The sequence below is a fragment of the Eschscholzia californica genome, unplaced genomic scaffold (genome assembly GCF_041429995.1).
Source record: "Eschscholzia californica isolate CP2 unplaced genomic scaffold, dmEscCali1.0.p SCAF_1, whole genome shotgun sequence".
Classification (NCBI taxonomy): Eukaryota; Viridiplantae; Streptophyta; class Magnoliopsida; order Ranunculales; family Papaveraceae; genus Eschscholzia; species Eschscholzia californica.
In genome coordinates, this window is record NW_028238198.1 from 87,486,429 (window position 1) to 87,504,935 (window position 18,507).

At 36.6% G+C, this 18,507-nt stretch overlaps 3 protein-coding genes across 4 annotated transcripts; 2 read left to right on the forward strand and 1 right to left on the reverse strand.

Moving 5' to 3' along the window:
• Nucleotides 1–1,264: 1,264 nt before the first annotated feature.
• Nucleotides 1,265–3,271, forward strand: LOC147570720 (SKP1-like protein 1A). Its single transcript, XM_086657255.1, has 2 exons — nucleotides 1,265–1,684; nucleotides 2,914–3,271. The coding sequence occupies exons 1-2, from the start codon at nucleotides 1,397–1,399 to the stop codon at nucleotides 3,085–3,087; spliced, it is 462 nt and encodes a 153-aa protein (XP_086513381.1). The 5' UTR covers nucleotides 1,265–1,396; the 3' UTR covers nucleotides 3,088–3,271.
• Nucleotides 3,272–4,957: 1,686 nt separating this feature from the next.
• On the forward strand, nucleotides 4,958–6,167 carry LOC147570721 (SKP1-like protein 1A). Its single transcript, XM_086672747.1, has 2 exons — nucleotides 4,958–5,503; nucleotides 5,858–6,167. The coding sequence occupies exons 1-2, from the start codon at nucleotides 5,201–5,203 to the stop codon at nucleotides 6,023–6,025; spliced, it is 471 nt and encodes a 156-aa protein (XP_086528873.1). The 5' UTR covers nucleotides 4,958–5,200; the 3' UTR covers nucleotides 6,026–6,167.
• Nucleotides 6,168–13,244: 7,077 nt separating this feature from the next.
• LOC147570722 (la-related protein 1C-like) lies at nucleotides 13,245–18,507 on the reverse strand. Of its 2 annotated transcripts, none has more exons than XM_086657268.1 (7): nucleotides 18,134–18,507; nucleotides 17,580–17,942; nucleotides 17,030–17,477; nucleotides 16,787–16,937; nucleotides 16,598–16,688; nucleotides 14,373–14,444; nucleotides 13,245–13,895 (listed from the first exon to the last, which is right to left on the reverse strand). In XM_086657268.1, the coding sequence occupies exons 2-7, from the start codon at nucleotides 17,832–17,834 to the stop codon at nucleotides 13,683–13,685; spliced, it is 1,230 nt and encodes a 409-aa protein (XP_086513394.1). In that variant the 5' UTR covers nucleotides 17,835–17,942; nucleotides 18,134–18,507; the 3' UTR covers nucleotides 13,245–13,682. The 2 variants fall into 2 exon arrangements, with proteins under 2 accessions (XP_086513394.1, XP_086513393.1); XM_086657267.1 differs by having other exon boundaries at nucleotides 17,018–17,477; nucleotides 18,134–18,437.

The window sequence follows — 18,507 nt, forward strand, 5'->3', positions numbered from 1 at the left end:
TAGCAATAACTTCAAGGATATCTATCACAAAACTGAACATGAAAGGTTCTATCAAAGATGCCTTCTTTTGATATGCTTTAACAAAATATATAGCAGAGTTGATAAAGGGAAAGACACCAGAGGAGATTCGCAGAACTTTCAACATCAATGATGAATCAAGTCCTGATGAAGAATAAGATGTCTGGAGGGAGAATAGTTCTCCTTTTGATGAGTGACCAAAAGAGATGGAAGAAGAAGTTGCCTCCCTTTCTTGTGAGAGATAAATCATGATATTGAGATCGGTAGACAATCATTAGGTTAAAATGGTTCTCTTTCATCTCAAAAGGGAAAATGACATAGTATTGATATTCAACTTAGTCTCCTAGTTGATTCAAGAATTAGTTTGAAACCATATACCTAAAATTTCTGAAGACATTTTTAATTTTTAAATATTTCATTATAGGTCCTTATAAAAGCATGGGTTACCTAGTGGAAAACGAGAAAAAAGTCGAGCTTCTGAACTTCCATGCTATATTTCAATTTAAAAAGAAATATTTAGTTGTTTTATAGTCTTGCTCAAGAGTTTGAATCGGGGATTGACTTAGGCTTGTACAATAGATGGGCCAAGCTAGCTTGGATTGTATCCCAGTCTTGGGTTGGGTTTGATTTTGAGCTCGGTAGGCCTGTCTAGTCGGACGAAACCCGTTTCAATTTCTTTTTCACCCTTATAAGTATTTATAACGAGTGTGTTGAATTATGCACTTACAAGTATTTTTATGACTCTATTTTTTCTCAATGATGATGATTTGTGCACTTAAAAGTATTTATGTCTTAGTTTTTCTCGACCAGATAAGCACCACTCTATAGGTATTTATTTCTCTCCATTTTCCCCTCAATTTAGATTAGATGTTTATAGACAAACTTCTCGTGTGAGTAATTGTCTTCTTTGCCCTGATCATTTCTCTTCCTATAACTGTAAGAAATTGAAAGTTTATAAAAAAATTTTAAATCTAATGATAGACATCCCAGTGCCTCGCCAACCCAATGCCTCGACATGCAGGCTGACCTTGCCTGCTTCGAGGCTATCGGCTCCGTCGTGGATCAGGATTGGGATCTAAGGTTCAACGACCCTGCCCGACACTATTTCAACCTGGTGGTAGGCCCGGGTTGAAGCCCGTCCCCGGGCCAATAAGAACCACTACCTTAGAGGGATCAAGATCTGGTTATTAAACTAAAATGGACTTAATCATAAATAAAATAGATTTATGGACTCAAAATTTATGACGACGTCAGCGGAAAGAAAACCCACAAAAATACAAGCCTGGGGTAATAATCCCCAAATTTGTTCTTATCGCTTTCAAGGAAAAAAAGGAAAACAAAAGCTAGGGTTTCAGTTCTTCTCCATTGTCAATCAATCATGTCGAAGAAAATCACTTTGAAATCTTCCGATGGAGAAACATTTGAAGTCGAGGAAATCGTGGCTGTTGAATCTCAGACGATCAAGCATATGATCGAAGACGATTGTGCTGATAATGTGATTCCTTTACCTAATGTTACGAGTAAGATTTTAGCCAAGGTAATTGAGTACTGTAAGAAGCATGTTGAAAACCCTAAATCTGATGATCGTGCCGTTGAGGAAGAACTTAAGAATTGGGATTCAGAGTTCGTTAAGGTCGATCAGGCTACCCTATTCGATCTTATACTGGTGAGAAATTCTCTTTAGATCTTGTCATGATTTCTTAATTTTCTTGCCTAATTTTATTGTTTTTCATGTGATTATACTATAATTAAATGTTTATTGTGGTTTGATTTGACATGATTTGGGTATCTTTAGTTTGTGATTAGAAATTCCGGTTATTAGGAATTTAGGGTTTTGATTAGGTGTTTAGTTGATTTTCGGTTGTGATTATAAGGAGTATTTAGGGTTTGGATTGTTTTTTTCATTTTTTTATCTCCATGTTTGGGAAATTTCTCTTTATAAACTCTTTTAATCAGTAACTAATCATGCAGGGGGATTTTGAGTGGTTAATTTGTAGAAAAATTCTTTATCGTGTGGGACTAAGTTCTAGGGTTTAGTCATCTAAGGATCTTGAATTGTCTACCAATGGCTAATCCTCTCCCTGTTTAGGATAGGGAAGTTTTTCTTCTTCTGGATAAGTAAGTAATTTTCGGCTTTTGAGTGCTCGACTCCCAACACCTTATGAAGTATTAACATTTACTATCGGACTTCGGAAATGGAAGGGTTACTTCCAAATCTTGGTTACTGTAATCTGAACTATGTAATAAGTAAGATGCATTGTTTTAATGTCCGTAGAGGCGAGATTTGATCTGTTTCTGCCTGGAGGCATACACGTCTATTACCAAGAAAAGAACGTACGGACATTTATTAAGTTTATGCAACTTTAATTATGGTATCTTCCTTTTCTTTTCAAAACTTTAATGTACGCCTTTTTCTCATCGAGATACACTTCACAGTCAAGTAACGTCTTGCTTTTTCGGAGCAACTTGCCTTATAGCGAAAAACGTTTTTAGAACATTGTAAATGGTTGATCTCTAACAAGGTAATCAATCTCTGAGCAATTGCTTTGTATATTTCCATTTAATGTTTACTGGATTACTGGACACATCTATTTGATCTTGATTTCGAGTATTGACATGTAAACCTGTAAGCAGTTGGGTTTGGCCGAGTTACTCCATGTGATGGCCAAAGCCTTAGAAGTTTGCGATATGATCTACCCCGTGAGAGCCCGAGCGTCAGTCCTCGACCAAACCTCTTAGTCAAGGGTATACTATCATAGATCAAAAGTTTGAATTTCAGATCGTATAAAGACGTTAGATTGGCCTTTCCACTGGCTTGAGTTCCATCATTGATTTGTTTCCACTTTCTTATCCGTCGCTAAGTTCAGTTTTCTAATACTTTGATTGTGTTTTCAGGCAGCAAATTACTTGAATATTAAGAGCTTGTTGGACTTGACATGCCAAACTGTAGCGGACATGATAAAGGGGAAAACACCTGAAGAGATTCGAAGAACATTCAACATAAAAAATGATTTCACTCCAGAGGAGGAAGAAGAGGTCAGGAGGGAGAATCAATGGGCTTTCGAATGATCTCTATCAAAAACAACTCCAGTCGGTAGGTAATATATTGGTCTATAGTTACGTAGTTTCTGCTAGTTTGTGTTTTGAACTTGCGTGTAAAAATGGTTTGGTTTGTGTTGTGGGAACTTGAAAAAGATTTGTTAAACTGTTGAGTGGGGAAGAATCGAAGATGGGTAAGCTCTGTTGTTTGTCATACTTTTCACCCCAAGTTGTTGCAGAATCTCTCTCTCTCTCTCTCTCTCTCTCTCTCTCTCTCTCTCTCTCTATATATATATATATATATATATATATATATATATACATACACTGCTTTGGGCATGGTAATGAAATCTCCGTCCCTGACCTTCATCACCACCACCACTACTACCACCACCTTTCCTTAGCCATTAAAGACATCTTAGATCCGTTCCTTAGCCCTGTGTGTTAAGTTTTAGTTGCGGATCTTTTATTGTTTGCGTCTTACCTACAGAGTTCTTCTAATTAGTTTAAGTATTTTAAGCAAATTGATGTTCACAGTTCCTACTTGCTATTTCTATAATAGTTGTCTTTTTAAGACTATTTTATTGAACTACCACTCATTTAAAGGACGTCTTGCGCGACATACTAAGAAGACTTGCTTTAAAGATGAAAATATATGAAAGACTTAATTTTAACATCGAAAGATAAAAACATATAAAGCAGCTAAATGCATATACAACCATTACAAAGTTGAGATTCAAATCTACAAAACAAAAAAAATAACGACAACACAACCATTACAAAGTTCAGATTTAAATCTACAAAACGAAAAAATAACGATAACATGCACGTTCTCAACAACAAAAAAAAAGCAAACGATAACATGCACGAATATTTTGTCCGACCATCATAAACTGAAAGCAAAATCTAGCCTTTCTCACATCCTACAATTTTTATGAACATAGGGTTAATTTCATTTAGGCTTCTAACGATGACCGATTCACCAAAATGGTCTCCTAATGATGACCAATTTATATGGTGGGCACGAATATTTTGTCCGACCATCATAAACTGAAAGCAAAATCTAGCCTTTCTCACATCCTACAATTTTTATGAACAAAGGGTTAATTTCATTTAGGCTTCTAACGATGACCGATTCACCAAAATGGTCTCCTAATGATGACCAATTTATATGGTGGCCTCCTTCTCTAGTTTTCTATTAGTCAATATTACCAATCAACATATCATCGATCTAGAGAGAAATTGTTAAATCTAGAAAAAGTGAAAGTGGATACTAACTTAGTATGTCATCGATCTTTATAATTGTTGGGTACTGGATCTTCATCTACTTCTACAGATCTACTCTTAGATTTCAAATTGACATTATCCGGCTCATCATCGTCATCGAAGATTAATTCAGCGATGACAATTTCTGGTTGTCTGACAAGGTAATCGCGGAGTCCTTCACCAACTTTCTCCCAAGATCACAAATCAGAGGTGAAACTTTAGCGAAGAATAAGACGATAACGACCAGGAGAGTCGTAGAAAGGAAAAGAAGGTCAGAAGTAAGAGATGACTGTGGAACGATTAAAGAGAGAAAGAGAACTTATAGAAAGATAAAGAAAGTGAAAAATGACTAACAGAAAATTTATGTTGATGGGTCATAAGTGAGGTGCCTTCCGGCAACCCTTCTCAGACAACGGTAAGAGAAGAACATTTGAAAATAGAGGTAAATAGAGAAAAAGTTAGTCAAAGGTTAAAGTTGTTTGAAATTGATATAAAAAAAAACTCGAAAGAGGACTATATTGAAAGCTAGTCATCTTTAAGGGTCCATTTTAATGAGTTAGGGGGGCAAAATGTAATTATGTGGACCAACTCCGTCTTCACTAGTATGTATAGACTATAGTTGATGGAAGAATATGATTCTTCGTGAAATAGGAAAACCATCAACATTGAATGATTTTCCTCTTTTGCAAAACCCTAATGATTGAATCCTTGGTCGTTTCTTCGCCATATGGAGTTCCCGTTTTTGCCCACTGACTCCCGTAGAAACCCTAATCCTTATCTTCACCACCTACCAAGAGTGACCAAACTCACTATAAAACCAGGGTTATAGTCTTCCATTTCTCCACCCCACAATTCTTCTTTCTTTCTTGTTTCAATCATGTCAAAGAAAATCACTTTGAAGAGCTCCGATGGCCAAACCTTCGAGGTTGAAGAGATGGTGGCTTCTGAATCACAGATGCTTAAGCGCATGATCGACGATGGTGTTGCCGGCGATGTGATTCCTCTGGGCAATGTTACCGGTAACATTTTGGCCAAGGTTATCCAGTACTGCGACAAGCATGCCAAGGCTCGTTCTACCAATGGAGATGCCCCTGCCGTTGTTGTGGACGAAGAAGATCTGAACAGATGGGATAAGAATTTCCTTGATGTTGATAAAGCTACTTTGTTCGCACTTATGATGGTAATTGAATTTCTCTTTCTTTTAATTTTTTTTTTTTTTTTTTTTTGTAGTGATTCGTGTTTTCGATGATTTTGATTTCGAAGTCATATAAGAGTTCTGTCCAGAATGTGTTTTATTTTTTTTGTTCTCTACTCGTATTGATTAATATTTTTAATTATGATTTGATTTGGTTTAATTGGATTGATTTTGGCTTAGGGTATGTTTAGATTTGTGATTTAAAATTGTGAGTTCTATTTAAAATTTTCTAAATTATTATGGACGATGCTACTGAGACTCACAAAGTACAGAAGAAGTCAAGAAAGTAGACACTAGGTTTTCTCATTTCTGATTTATTTTATAATGTTTGTATTTTAGGCGGCCAATTATCTGGATATTGCTAGCTTGTTGAGTTTGACCTGTCAAACCGTAGCTGATATGATGAGGGGAAGATCGGTACCGGAGATTCGAAGAATGTTCAATATACAAAACGATTTCACACCTGAGGAAGAAGCACAGATGAGGGAGGCCTTCCCCTTCTTTTAGATGATTTCCGGATAGATAGGTGGTAATATGATGAAGTGTTGTTAAGTTTCTTAAGTGTTTTTTATTTAAAGAAGAAGTTTGTTAGTTTTTTTTGTTTGTGTTTGCTAAATGTGCCGTGTATTTTCTGATATTTCTTCTTTTCGGAAGCACTTTTTCCCCCAAAAGAAACTAAAACTTAAGTCGAACAATTATAATGAACGGTTTAGATCCAGTACCCCATAACGTTGATCTCGATGTGATTGTTGTTCTTCATCACTTCGATCGATTTGAAATAATTACTAATTACAAAGTGGTTGTCAAAGTTGCAAGATCTTGTGGAGAATTAGTATCTCTCTTTTAAAATCATTTCTCTACAATAATTTTCTTCGTTTATGAGATCTGTTTCTTCCCAAACCATTATCAGTGAAAAAAAATTCACTGTATACAGTTACAGTGTGAGTTCTATTTAATATAGAAAAAATTTATACTACATATTTGTAGAAAATTCTCACTTCCAACATATGAGATTAAGCTTTACCGCTATTACGTGGTGATACGAGCTAGAGTTCATTGAATAGTTTCTTTCTTTTTATCTTTTTCGGTATATTTAAGGATTCGTTCGCAAACAATGACTTCAGAATCTTTGTCATTGTCGTTAAATCACGTGAGTAGCGTTCGCCTTTTCATTTTCTTCTTACCCAGACGGCTTCACTTTCTCTCTCCTCCATTATCTTTCTCTTTCCTCCAGATCGATAAGGTTCTGGGTTCGTTAATAATTTGGCGTGTTTATAACCTCTTTCATCAACAAATCCACGAACTCAATTCGTTGGTAGTGGGATGAGTTTTTTGTTAATGCATGGAGCAGTTTTCAGACTTTATGTACGTCTCCTTTAATTTTGATTTCTAAGTTTGCTTAGATCCAAGAGGTTTAACGAATCGATGAGTTTTGGACTAAAATAATTTCACCAAATGACAATTATGTGCAAAATATAAGTATAGTGAGTAACGTTCACCTTTTCATTTTATTCGTACCTAGGCGGCATCATTTTCTTTCTTCTCCCTCCTCTTTCTCATTCTTTCAGATAGATAAGGTTTTGAGTTGACTAATAGATCGGCGAGCTTATTTAGAGTCAGTAGTTTATTTAGAGTGTAGTTAATTGATGTAGGTAGTTAATTAGTGAAGTAGTGGGTTAGTTCTCTTTTTATTTGTGGAGTTAGTCTGCCTGGGATGTGGCCTAAGAATTAGGAAGTAGTTGTTTTCTCTTTCTTCTTTCTATTTAAATTCTCTGTAATCAGCAATGGAAAGGGAGTTGAATTTAATCAAAAGAGTTGTGGTTAATTGTAGCCCTAAGTAGAATTTTATTTCCAACTTATTTCATTGCTTTGATTGAGACCTATCAGGAGTTTTCAAATTTTATGTATATCTATTTGATTTTGATTAATGAGTTTTCTTGGATATGAGTGATTTGATGAGTGGATGAGTTTGATTTCTATGTTTATGTATGATTTATACGACTTTGATATATGGGTTTGTTAGATTCAGGTCGTCTAATGGAACAAACAAAGATTTTAATTAATGCATTTGTTTTGATTTAAACAGATCTAAATAAAGTTATGATATTAAGTTTAACCGATAGTCCTGGACTCCACGGGGAACAAGTAAATTGGCTCATTCTCTTTGGAATGGTAGAGTTCTTATTTTTGAAGTTTTCTCATATCCTCAAAGCATCTCCAATGCAAGACTCAATAAATAGATTGTCATTTTGAGATATTTCTAATTATCTTTCTCATCATTTTTAATCAAGTCGTCCTATTATAAACGAAACTAAACATTGCTTTACAAAAAATTGCCCCTAAACCATATCTTCCTTGTCAACCATTTTGCCCTTCTAAAGATGACCAACACACCAAGATACCCTAAAGATGACCAACTTCTAATTTTGTCTTTTTTTTTCATTTTTCCACCTTTTGTTCTGTTAGATGTTAGTGAATTGTCAGATAAATGTTACGTAGAATAAATTTATACTAGATATTGTAGAATATTTTCACGTCCGACAAATTATTAGGTAAATATTTACTGCTATTACTCAGACATATAAGCTAAAGTTCGTTCAATCGTTTATCTTTTTTGTATATTTAGAGATTCGTTCTTAAACGATCACTTCAGAAAATCTTTGTCATTGTCGTCAACCATGGATGGAACCTAATTATCTTCTCTGACATTACCCAATGGACGACAATCAGAGCTCATTTGAATGAATTGAAACACAACTTCATTGATAAGGAAACTAAAATTGGTTCATTTAGGGAATCTTATGATTAACCTAATTTAGAGTCTAATCTGTGTTTACCTTTGTTATCGACAAGTGAACGGTTCAATAAAGGGGAATTTGGCCAAAACTCCAAATTATGATTTTGGTTAAAAAAGATTCATCAAAGTTTTTTAGGCTTCACCTCCCTGGTGGCAATTATGTAATTTTCTATTTCAGTGAAAAGACCAACCTAACCGTAGTCTAAGAAAATACATTGCAAACACCTTGCACTGCCTTGCAAAGCCTTGCAAACACCTTGCAGAGCCTTGCAAACACCTTGGATAACCTTGCACTGCATTGCAGAGCCTTGCAAATACTTTGCAGACTTGCGAACACCTAGCATGACTTTTGCAAACACCTTGCATAATCTTGCAGAGCCTTGTAAAGCTTGCAAACACCTTGCAGAGCCTTGCAAACACCTTGCATGGGTTTTACAAACACCTTGGATAGTCTTCCAAACACCTTGCACTGCCTTGCAAATACCTTGCAGAGCCTTGCGAACACCTTGCATGACTTTTGCAAACACCTTGCATAACCTTGCAAACACCTTGCAGAGCCTTGCAATGCGCTTGCAGAGCCTTGCAAGTAACTTGTTGAACCTTGCAAATGGTTTGCAAATTAGTTTTTGAATTGATTTAACATGAAATTTGTTACAAATTGTTATATTAATATAATGTTTTACCAAAAAACTAGCTAAATATTCTAAAAATTCATAGTTGTCATTTTATCAACTCTAGCACCATCCTTTTACATTTCTTCTAAAAACTTCCATGAAATTCTTAATTTGAACATATGTACCTATCATGATTGTTCAAGAGGAAGCATTTCTTAAAGGAATTTCATCAAACAACTTTATAGCTGTTTCAACAAGATGTTTTGTCCGGACCGTCCGAACCCGGAGCAAGTTTGTCCGCGGACTGCCCGTCCGGACCGATTCCCAACCCTACTCAAACCCTCCAAATCATCTTCTAACAACAAGTAAGAGATTCAATCACAAAAACCTAAAATAGATTGATGATCAAAACATAAGAAGATCGACCCTCTAGAATCAGCTCGGAGAAATCCACCAGTTTCCCACATTCGTTTTTTTCATGAGTAGAAAAAAAAAACTTCGTAATTTATGAAAAAATTGATTTTTTTTGGGTTATTTCCCTAATGGCCCCCTACTTTGTGACCAGCTTCCCGCCTGGCCCCCTACTTTACGAGAAATACCCATATGGCCCCCTATTTCCGTTAACTTTAACTTTCCGTCACTCTCTCTCCTCCATCTCTTTTTCTCTCTCTGCCATGTCACGCCACATCATCTGTTACGCCACTTCATCACCTACTCCGGCAAGGTCGCCGACCGGCTAAATTTCGGCCGGCGACCTTCAAACTAAAATTTTTTTTTTTTTTTCCTTTCTCTCCTCTCTCTCTCTAAGAACTCCGCCGAAGGAACCCTTCGCCGGAGTTCTTAGAGAGAGAGAGAGGAGAGAAAGAAAAAAATTTTTAGTTTGAAGGTCGCCGGCCGGAAATTTTGCCGGCCGGCGACCTTGCCGGAGAAGGTGATGAAGTGGCGTAACAGATGATGTGGCGTGACATGGCAGAGAGAGAAAAAGAGATGGAGGAGAGAGAGTGACGGAAAGTTAAAGTTAACGGAAATAGGGGGCCATATGAGTATTTTTCGTAAAGTAGGGGGCCAGGCGGGAAGCTGGTCACAAAGTAGGGGGCCATTAGGGAAATAACCCTTTTTTTTTGTATTTTTCATCACACAAAGGGTATTTTTGACCCTGAAAATGAGAGTGCCTTCAAAAACATTTTGAAATGTTATATGGGCCTAACTCTTTAAAAAGATGAGATGTCTTTTTAACAAAAAGAAAAACAAAAAATTGGGCCTTTTGGCCCTATTTCCTCATCAAATAAAAGTCATGTCATAGAGTAAAATCAATGTTACTTGCATGTTCAAAACATCCTACCTACCGACGCCATTGTTCCATCTTTATTGGTTTAGGGTAAAACGGATGTGTTAGTTTTCTTTTCTTTGGGTAACACTTTTTGCAAAAAAAAAGTCAAGTAAACTGAAAATTTGAGTTGTAAATAACTTTTTCTTTTTATGGTGTGTTTGGTTGTAGGATTCCTAAATAGGATTCCTATCAAACGTGGAATTTGGTAGGAATCATGAATCCTTGGTCTGTTTGGCTACCAAGAATTCTAGGACTCTTGAATCCTAAGAATTCCTAATTCCAAAATTTGTATTGGACCAAAATCCCACCCTACCCCCTAGGATTTGTTAGGATTTTGGAGTAACGAACCTCAATTTCAAACTTAAAATCAACAAAAAAGTATTTCCTTCTACAAAATCATTATTTTTTTTCAAAATCATTATTTTTTTTCAAAAATCATATTTTTTCTAGAGACGTTTAAAAATGCTCAAATAATAATAAATCATAGAATTCTTAGTTGCCAAACAAGCCAAAAAATATTGCTAGGATTCATGAATCCGTGGAATCATGAATCCCAAGGACTCATGAATCCGCAGATTCATGATTCCGCCATCCAAACACACCATTAATGTTTCGGGGTTTAGGACATAGTTAGGTTCCACGACTAACTTCTACCCTAGACACATAGGTAGAATTTTAGGTTTAAATTTACGAATCTCGTGACTAGACTATTAGACTCATTATAAGATTTTTCAACACAAAAAAGGGATTTGTTACGAAAACCAATTAAAACCCTAAAAATTGAAATCAACAGACGTATACGAATGTGAAAAGCATGAAAAGTATTTATGTATAAAAGATAGCCGCAAAGCTATTATAGTAGTTGTTTGATGAAAAGAAAATCCTTGACAGAAGTAGTCTATTGGATTGTAATCCCAACTCCTTGGTTTCATGGTAAACTCATTACTTACTCTCAATACATTATGAAGCGGCAGTGCTTATTCAATTCCTGAATCTTGATGTACCATATTTTTTGAAAAAAACGGAATGCATAGGCCGTGGTGGTATCAGCTGGCCTATCGAGGGTACCCGACCCGATCGTCCCGACATGTCTTTAGACAGTCAAAATCTTATAAAGTGTTATTGACCTATGCAAGTAAAATGTCAATGCAGGCAGAGAGAGAGAGAGAGAGAGAGAGAGAGAGAGAGAGAGAGAGAGAGAGAGAGAGAGAGAGAGAGAGAGAGAGAGAGAGAGAGAGAGAGAGAGAGAGAGAGAGAGAGAGAGAGAGAGAGAGAGAGAGAGAGAGAGAGAGAGAGAGAGAGAGAGAGAGAGAGAGAGAGAGAGAGAGAGAGAGAGAGAGAGAGAGAGGAGCAGTTTGAAGGTAGTTGAAACTGAAATAGGTGAACACTCAAATTCTTCTCTTCAATACCAACAACCACCCATCCCTTCTAAACCAAGCAAAATTTTAATAATCTTCTTCTATTAATAAACACTAATAACTCCATTATTATTAGTTCACAAACTAAATCAAAAACCATAATGATGATGAACAATTTTATGAACATAATCTTTCATTTGTTCAATCTAAGGTGGAAGAAAGGTCTCAACCGCGTATCGGTTCGATAGGACGGAGGTCCGCAGAAGATCTCGGCCGACGAAGGATCATCAGCATCGTCGTCGTCAGAAGAAGAATATTGTTGTGTTTGTCTATTGAGATTGACAGAAGGAGATGATGAGAGAAGAAAGCTTCCATGTTTTCATGAATTTCATAAAATGTGTGTTGGAAAGTGGTTGAGTCTGTGTCAGAAAACTTGCCCTCTTTGTAGATATTCAGTTGAAGAATCTGAATCAACTCAGAGAAAGGAAGATCTGACTGAAGAAATGGTTATATGGTTTTCTTCATTCCATGCTTCTGGTTTCTAGCCATTTTCAACTTTAGTCCACTCTTTATTCAATGTGTTTTTGCATTTGAATTTTTTTTTGGTAAATCCTAAGTTGTTTTCACCCTCTGTTCGAGTTGCAGACCGAAAATCTTGAGCTCAATTCTTCGGGAAAAAAATTTACAAGACGAAAATGAGTTTCAACTCTTAGAGGGAAATTTCGAACAACTTAATTGGTGAATATATTTGATCAATTAACACACAATCACAACTCCACTAAAAAGACTTGAAAAGAATCGCCAACAAACTGGTAGACCAGTTTCTAGCTCATCAAATTCAAGATAATTGAACTTTGGTATAACTGAAGTAGTTAGATGGACCTTAGGTCGTTGTTGTTGCTTTTAAGCCAGTAATTATGTAAAGTTTAAATTAGGATTCGTGCTTTTAAGCCAGTAATTATGTAAAGTTTAAATTAGGATTCGGCGGTTATCCTGTTTATAACATCATATAGATGTGTCAATGTCTTTGTAATAACTATCGTTTTTTTTTTCCAAAAAAAAAAAATCAACAGCCATCTATACCAGGTTCTAGTCTACCAGGCCATAACTTTTGCCCTAATTGTTTCATTTATATAATAAGGGGAAGATGGATTGTATCAACGGTGTTGATTCAACACTAAGCTAAGTTCACCTACTTAGCGGTAACGTAAATGCGTACCGCTATCAAAGGGTGGCTACAAAAGTGGATAGGTAACCCTGTGCAGAGAAGTCACATAGGCTATCGATCGGGCATGACAGGCACAAAGTTAAATAGCAAAAGAGACATGGCAATCATGGAAAAATGGTTTGCTCGTCGTGGATAAAACAACGACGATCTTGACGTGTGATGAAATATATACAACAGTTACTTGGCAGTACACAAGAAGTTAACAGTATAAGCTTGGAATTGGTGGGAAACTGAATGAAAAAAAGTCGGGCAAGCTTCCCTCTCAGGCAGAGTTCATTGGACTAGTTTTTCTTTTTGAGGAAAACCCTCCAAGCACATATACTAGTGTAAGCATGTTACGACGAGTTCACATAGGCAGAAAACAGAAGGCAGTGAATACTCAATCAGATACATAAATAATGAGCAGAACACTTATGTAATAACAACTAAAATTCGAGTAGCCAAAAGTGTATGACCTACAAATACCAAAAAGATATTGTTCCACAAGTAAATAAATTCGTCTCAAATTTGTTCCCACCTCCAAAACCAAAGCAGTTCCATAAAGATAAATAACGGTTCAGAGCCAAAACCACATGATATATATCCCATGTATGATATAACCAAAACGAAAAGAAGAATTTTTCTTTAACCGGTCTCTATAAATCTATTCCTTTTTTTTGTTAATATATTGAAGAAAACTCCTGGCCTTGACATAGTAAAAGATTATGTGAAGATGCAGACAACAACAAGCTATCTCCTTTCCAAATTGATCCCCAGCCACTCCTTTGAAAACCCTAACCACTTTCGCCAAAATAGATTGAACAGATCCCCTCAGTCAAAACATAAGCCGGCTGCCGGCTACTTTTTTGTTTGTGACTCGTTACTCGAGATCAAGGTTGATGAACTATTAGTTGCGGTCCCTTGCTCTAATCCAAGATTCTCTATCCGACTTTCAAGTGTATCAGTATTAAGTATACCTTGAGATTGTGCTCCGGATACAGAACCAAGTTGGCTGTTAGATGGGTGAAACAACCATTTCATCCAGTCAGTCTTCCTCCTAACTTTATCGCCCTGAAGAAACAGAGGAAATCATATATGTGAGAATAGTCCCACATGGGAGAAACGCGATTTAGCAACAAAAAATATAATGTCCAAGTCCTCTCCACTCATTGCCAATTGGTTTGGGGTTAGATGATCACAAATTTAACATGGTATCGGAGTTACACCCACAAGTGATAGGCTTAAAAGTCACACGTGCTCCACGTCACCCGAAAAGAAAAAACACGTGTTAGGCTCAAAAGAACGCCACACGTGAGGGGGCGTGTGAGAATAGTCCCACATGGGAGAAGGGCAGTCTAGCAACCAAGAATATCAGAGCTACGCCAATTGGTTTTGAGTTGGACGATCACAAATTCAACAATACATGATTGAAGAAGTAAAGGCATGAGATAGTTATTGAGCTCCAAATACTAGAAAGATCGATCAACCGTTACGGTTATAGTTATGATCGTACACCAAGACTATGTAAAGACAGAAATCGATACATACCAAGACTTCGACGACATTTGAGAACCTCAGTGCATTTATTATGTAATTGATGTTGTTTGTCAACTGCTTAACCTGTCAAACATGTAAAACAGAACGTTATGGCAGAAACAGAGAACTGTCATGGCCCATACTTCATCTCTACAACTGCATGGGTTTGCAAGAGGACAATATATCCAAATACAGGATCGTCAACAGAGAAGTTTCAAGACATTGATAGTTGGTACTAATATCATTCGGAACCATACAAAAGCACTGAAGTTTTTCAGTTGCCTCAAAAATGAATAGTAACTTGACAGAGGAGACTAGACACAGAGAGTCGGGTTTAAATAATAGTGAACTCCTTGAAATGTGAATGCAAACTAAATGCGAATCAAACTAAATTTTAAGGCTATACTAGCCTAATGACCTCCTAGAAAACAAGCTAGGCGATGTATTCGATGTCACTTTTCATATTCATCGCATAATCAGCTGTTTGTAGGTATCCTTCATGGAGTCAAGGTCTGACCTTTTCAACTGTTAACTTAATCAAGACCTATTCCTCTGTCGGCAAGATGTGCTTGTGACAAATCATTGTTAAGCAACATAGTCAAACATTTTTAGAAACCCGTTATTTTGCCACATTAACTCAAATCAAAATACTACCATTATTTCCGAACCAATGAAAAACCTTCAACCTCTCCATAAGTGTGCATCATCATCCAAAGGTTCTTCATATTGGTCCATATGACACCCTTATTGTAATTTTAATATTCTTGCAACACGATCAGTACCTTCATGTTTCTGAAGCAACTTAAGACATAGATGCTAGATGCAAGCTGACAAGCTTCACCTTTACCAAAATATACCTAAAAGAGCTAGCTGCCCGACATCAAGAGTAAATGACATCGGTAAAGCATTTTTGTCGCAAATTGTAGCAGTTAGAGGGAATAAATGCCTCACGTGAGTCTAGAATGTAATGTAATGGCCCGATGTGGCTCGCTCGTATAGTAATGTGAACAGAGGGACTAGGTTTTCAGTAAAACGTATCTTAGTACGGTCAGGATCCCAGGATCCCAGCTTGACGCATAACTAAGGTGTAAGCACACTCTGTGTCTCTGAAAGTTTTGCTACCAACAGGGAAGTGATATGGCACAGTAATTCCAAGAACCCGATTTCATGTTTTTCAGGGTCTTCTTCATGAACCTAGAGGTCTCACATTAGACCTTGTGAGTCATGATGGCGAAAGTCACCTTAAAAATGGAGGAACAAGATAATCAATAACGAGTAAGATTTTTTCAGGGCCTTCGCCATGCGGTACTGCTTCAAGCTAATTCAAGTCGAGGTTTGATCAAATACAAGGATGAGATTACAACAATAGGAGCTAGGAAGAAGCAAAAGAACAAGCCTATGAAAGTTTGTTGGAGAAGTTTAATCCAAAAGTAAGAACAGAGTCCCAAACTTACGACCAAACTGTGACAGGAGACTCGTAACTAACACTCCTTCAAGGTCACAAACACAAGCAATCTGACAAGGCAGCAATCATCCAAGGGCTCTAATATATTATTAAGTTAGAGTGGTGCACTATTTTAATAGGAAAGTTCACATTATTATGATATATTATCAGTATAATGTCCAGTCAGTGTGCATGTCAGAAATGTGAATCATTTTGAGGTAAAAACAGGTGAGCCTATACCCTCACCTACGCAAAGAGATGTATTTTGCCTTTCATATCCCAACATTTATTTTCTATTTTTTTTTTGTACATTGATTTACTTCAGTGCCTCTATTTGTGTAGATTCTAATCATAAATTCATAATCAACAAAACATTCCAAGTACTAAACAAAATTTTCGATAAAAGAAACTTAAACAAGGTACGTTAGGCTACACCAGAGAGCCTAGCTAGCTAGGCTGACAACCAAGGTTTTTTACCTAGCACCTTGAGCGCTTAAGCAATGCCTTTGCCAACATATGCTAGAATAAACAAACGGATATATTACTTGTGTTGAGTCATAAGCGAATCCAAATAATATAATACTATCTAAGTCATAAGCAAGCACACCATTTTTTCCTTTTCCCCTAACTCGTTTATTATTATAATTAACTATGTAGTGAAAAATAAAAATTTCTCTTGCACAAAAAAATATTTATGTTATCATCTCATATTCTCGCATGCTCATGTGAACTCAGTCACGTATAAGGAAAAATAAATCATAACAACTTATAATTAAATCAATAGCTAGCTCACTTTGTTAAAGTTTGAAATCATAATAATTGGAACGAAGCCTTCTTCATCCATGTTTCGACGCAAGTAAGCATCCTTACATAAGTTTTCGTCACTGCAAGAAATACGTTTAGGTGATCAAAAAACTCATGACCATCAAAAGAGAACATTATTACAACAAATAGACTAAAAGAGTGTGATCAGTTAAAATACCTGAAGTAATACTCTATCTGTTTCACTACGTCATCACGCAACTGGATATCGGCAGCATAAGTAACAAATGGGTAATATCCAAACTGTTGAGGAGGCATCCCATATGACACAAAACCTCCCATGGGCGGTGGAAAAGGTGTCGGAAATGGCACTGGATGAAGAAAGTTCATAAGATCAATGGCAAACCCAGGTATAATCGTAAAAAACATAAACATATAGGAGATGTCAGACATTTAGGAAAACCTGGAGCATTCACAATCGATCCAACTGGCACGGGACCAGGAAAGGGCTGCGGACTAAATACTGGAGGTGGAGTATAGTTCCTCGTAACAACTTTCGACTGAGGTTGATGCTGCTGCATTTCAAAATTTCTACTCTTAAAACCTCGATTATGTGAATTCAAATCAGAATTCGGGCGTTCCTGGTCACGTCTTCCCCCGTAATTATTCTTCCTCGATGTATTAGGCGGATGAGGATGATTATTGACATGGCCACGGGGTTGCGTCATAGATCTTCCCCTCGGTCCCTCTTCCCAATTATTCCTCTTCTGTGAATGTTCATTAGGAGAAGAAACATGAACCACAGCATTTCCAGATTTCTGGCGTGGGGTCGGGACAGCATTGTTCTGATTGGAATTAGGGTTCGCACTAATTGGCAATTGCTCCTTTGGGGGAGATCCCATTACAGAACCCTAAAATAATCAAATTAAACAAGAACAGTTCGTAGTAAAGATTAAAACATAATAACCTAAAAATGGCAATAGAAGTACAAAATAAAATCTTAAAATATCAACCTGAGGGATTGAAACTGATCCATTAGACAGAGTTTTCACAGATTCCGGAGCTAATTTGGGCAAAACCCTAGCATTAGCAGAATCAGATAGAGCAGGCCAAGACACAGCCCCCATTACAGGAACAACATCATTATTGGAGGGTTTGTTCCAAGCGGCCGGAACCGAAGATTTCATCTGAGCTAAACTATTTTTAGCATTATCAGAACAATCACACTGATCATCAATAGCGTTTTCCCCAACACAAGATGACATCATTCAAACCCTACCAAAATCAAAATCTGAAAAAACAAAAATTTCTAAAACTAGAGAATAATCACACAGGGGGGAAGACGAACAAACAAACAAACAAGCTCTCAGATTTCACTGCAAACAAGATAAATCCCCAATCAGTAAAAAGATCCAAAACCATTAAAACTATCATTAGATAACAAGAGCATTAATGGGTTTCAGTACGAACTAGAGGGTTTCTTTTAGAAACAAAATCTAAATCAGAATTGAAACTTTTTTAATTGATGAATGAAATGAAATGAAATTAGGGTTTTGAATGATCTTACAACCGAGTGAGGAGGAGAAGATGAAGAAGAAGACCAGGTAAGCTCGACGACGACCAGGCGCCGAACAATTTCTTCTCCATTCACTATTTCTTCTTCTCTCTCTCTCTCTCTTTATTTTATTTTTTTCTGGGTAATTTAATTTAAGAAAAGGGTTTTACTTTTCTTTGTTTATATCAAAAAAAATGTAATAAATACAAAAGAAAGGGGTATTAAATGCCAAGTTATTTGGTTCTTCTCGAACATTTTCAACTTTCATTGGACTGTTCACGACTTCAACTTAGGTTAAAAATTGGCCGCCACTACCGGAAAAAAATGAGAGTATGTAGGAGTATTTCTTTGTCGACCTGATTCCAAGGGTTATTACAAAGTATCAC

Coding starts and splice junctions, on each gene's coding strand:
- LOC147570720 (XM_086657255.1), top strand. CDS start 1,397: ATGTCGAAGAAAATCACTTTGAAATCTTCCGATGGAGAAACATTTGAA. Junction 1,685..2,913: donor CCCTATTCGATCTTATACTG/GTGAGAAATTCT, acceptor TTGTGTTTTCAG/GCAGCAAATTACTTGAATAT.
- LOC147570721 (XM_086672747.1), top strand. CDS start 5,201: ATGTCAAAGAAAATCACTTTGAAGAGCTCCGATGGCCAAACCTTCGAG. Junction 5,504..5,857: donor CTTTGTTCGCACTTATGATG/GTAATTGAATTT, acceptor TTTGTATTTTAG/GCGGCCAATTATCTGGATAT.
- LOC147570722 (XM_086657267.1), bottom strand. CDS start 17,834: ATGATGTCATCTTGTGTTGGGGAAAACGCTATTGATGATCAGTGTGAT. Junction 16,689..16,786: donor CAGATAGAGTATTACTTCAG/GTATTTTAACTG, acceptor TATTTCTTGCAG/TGACGAAAACTTATGTAAGG. Junction 14,445..16,597: donor TGATTTCAAACTTTAACAAA/GTGAGCTAGCTA, acceptor CATGTTTGACAG/GTTAAGCAGTTGACAAACAA.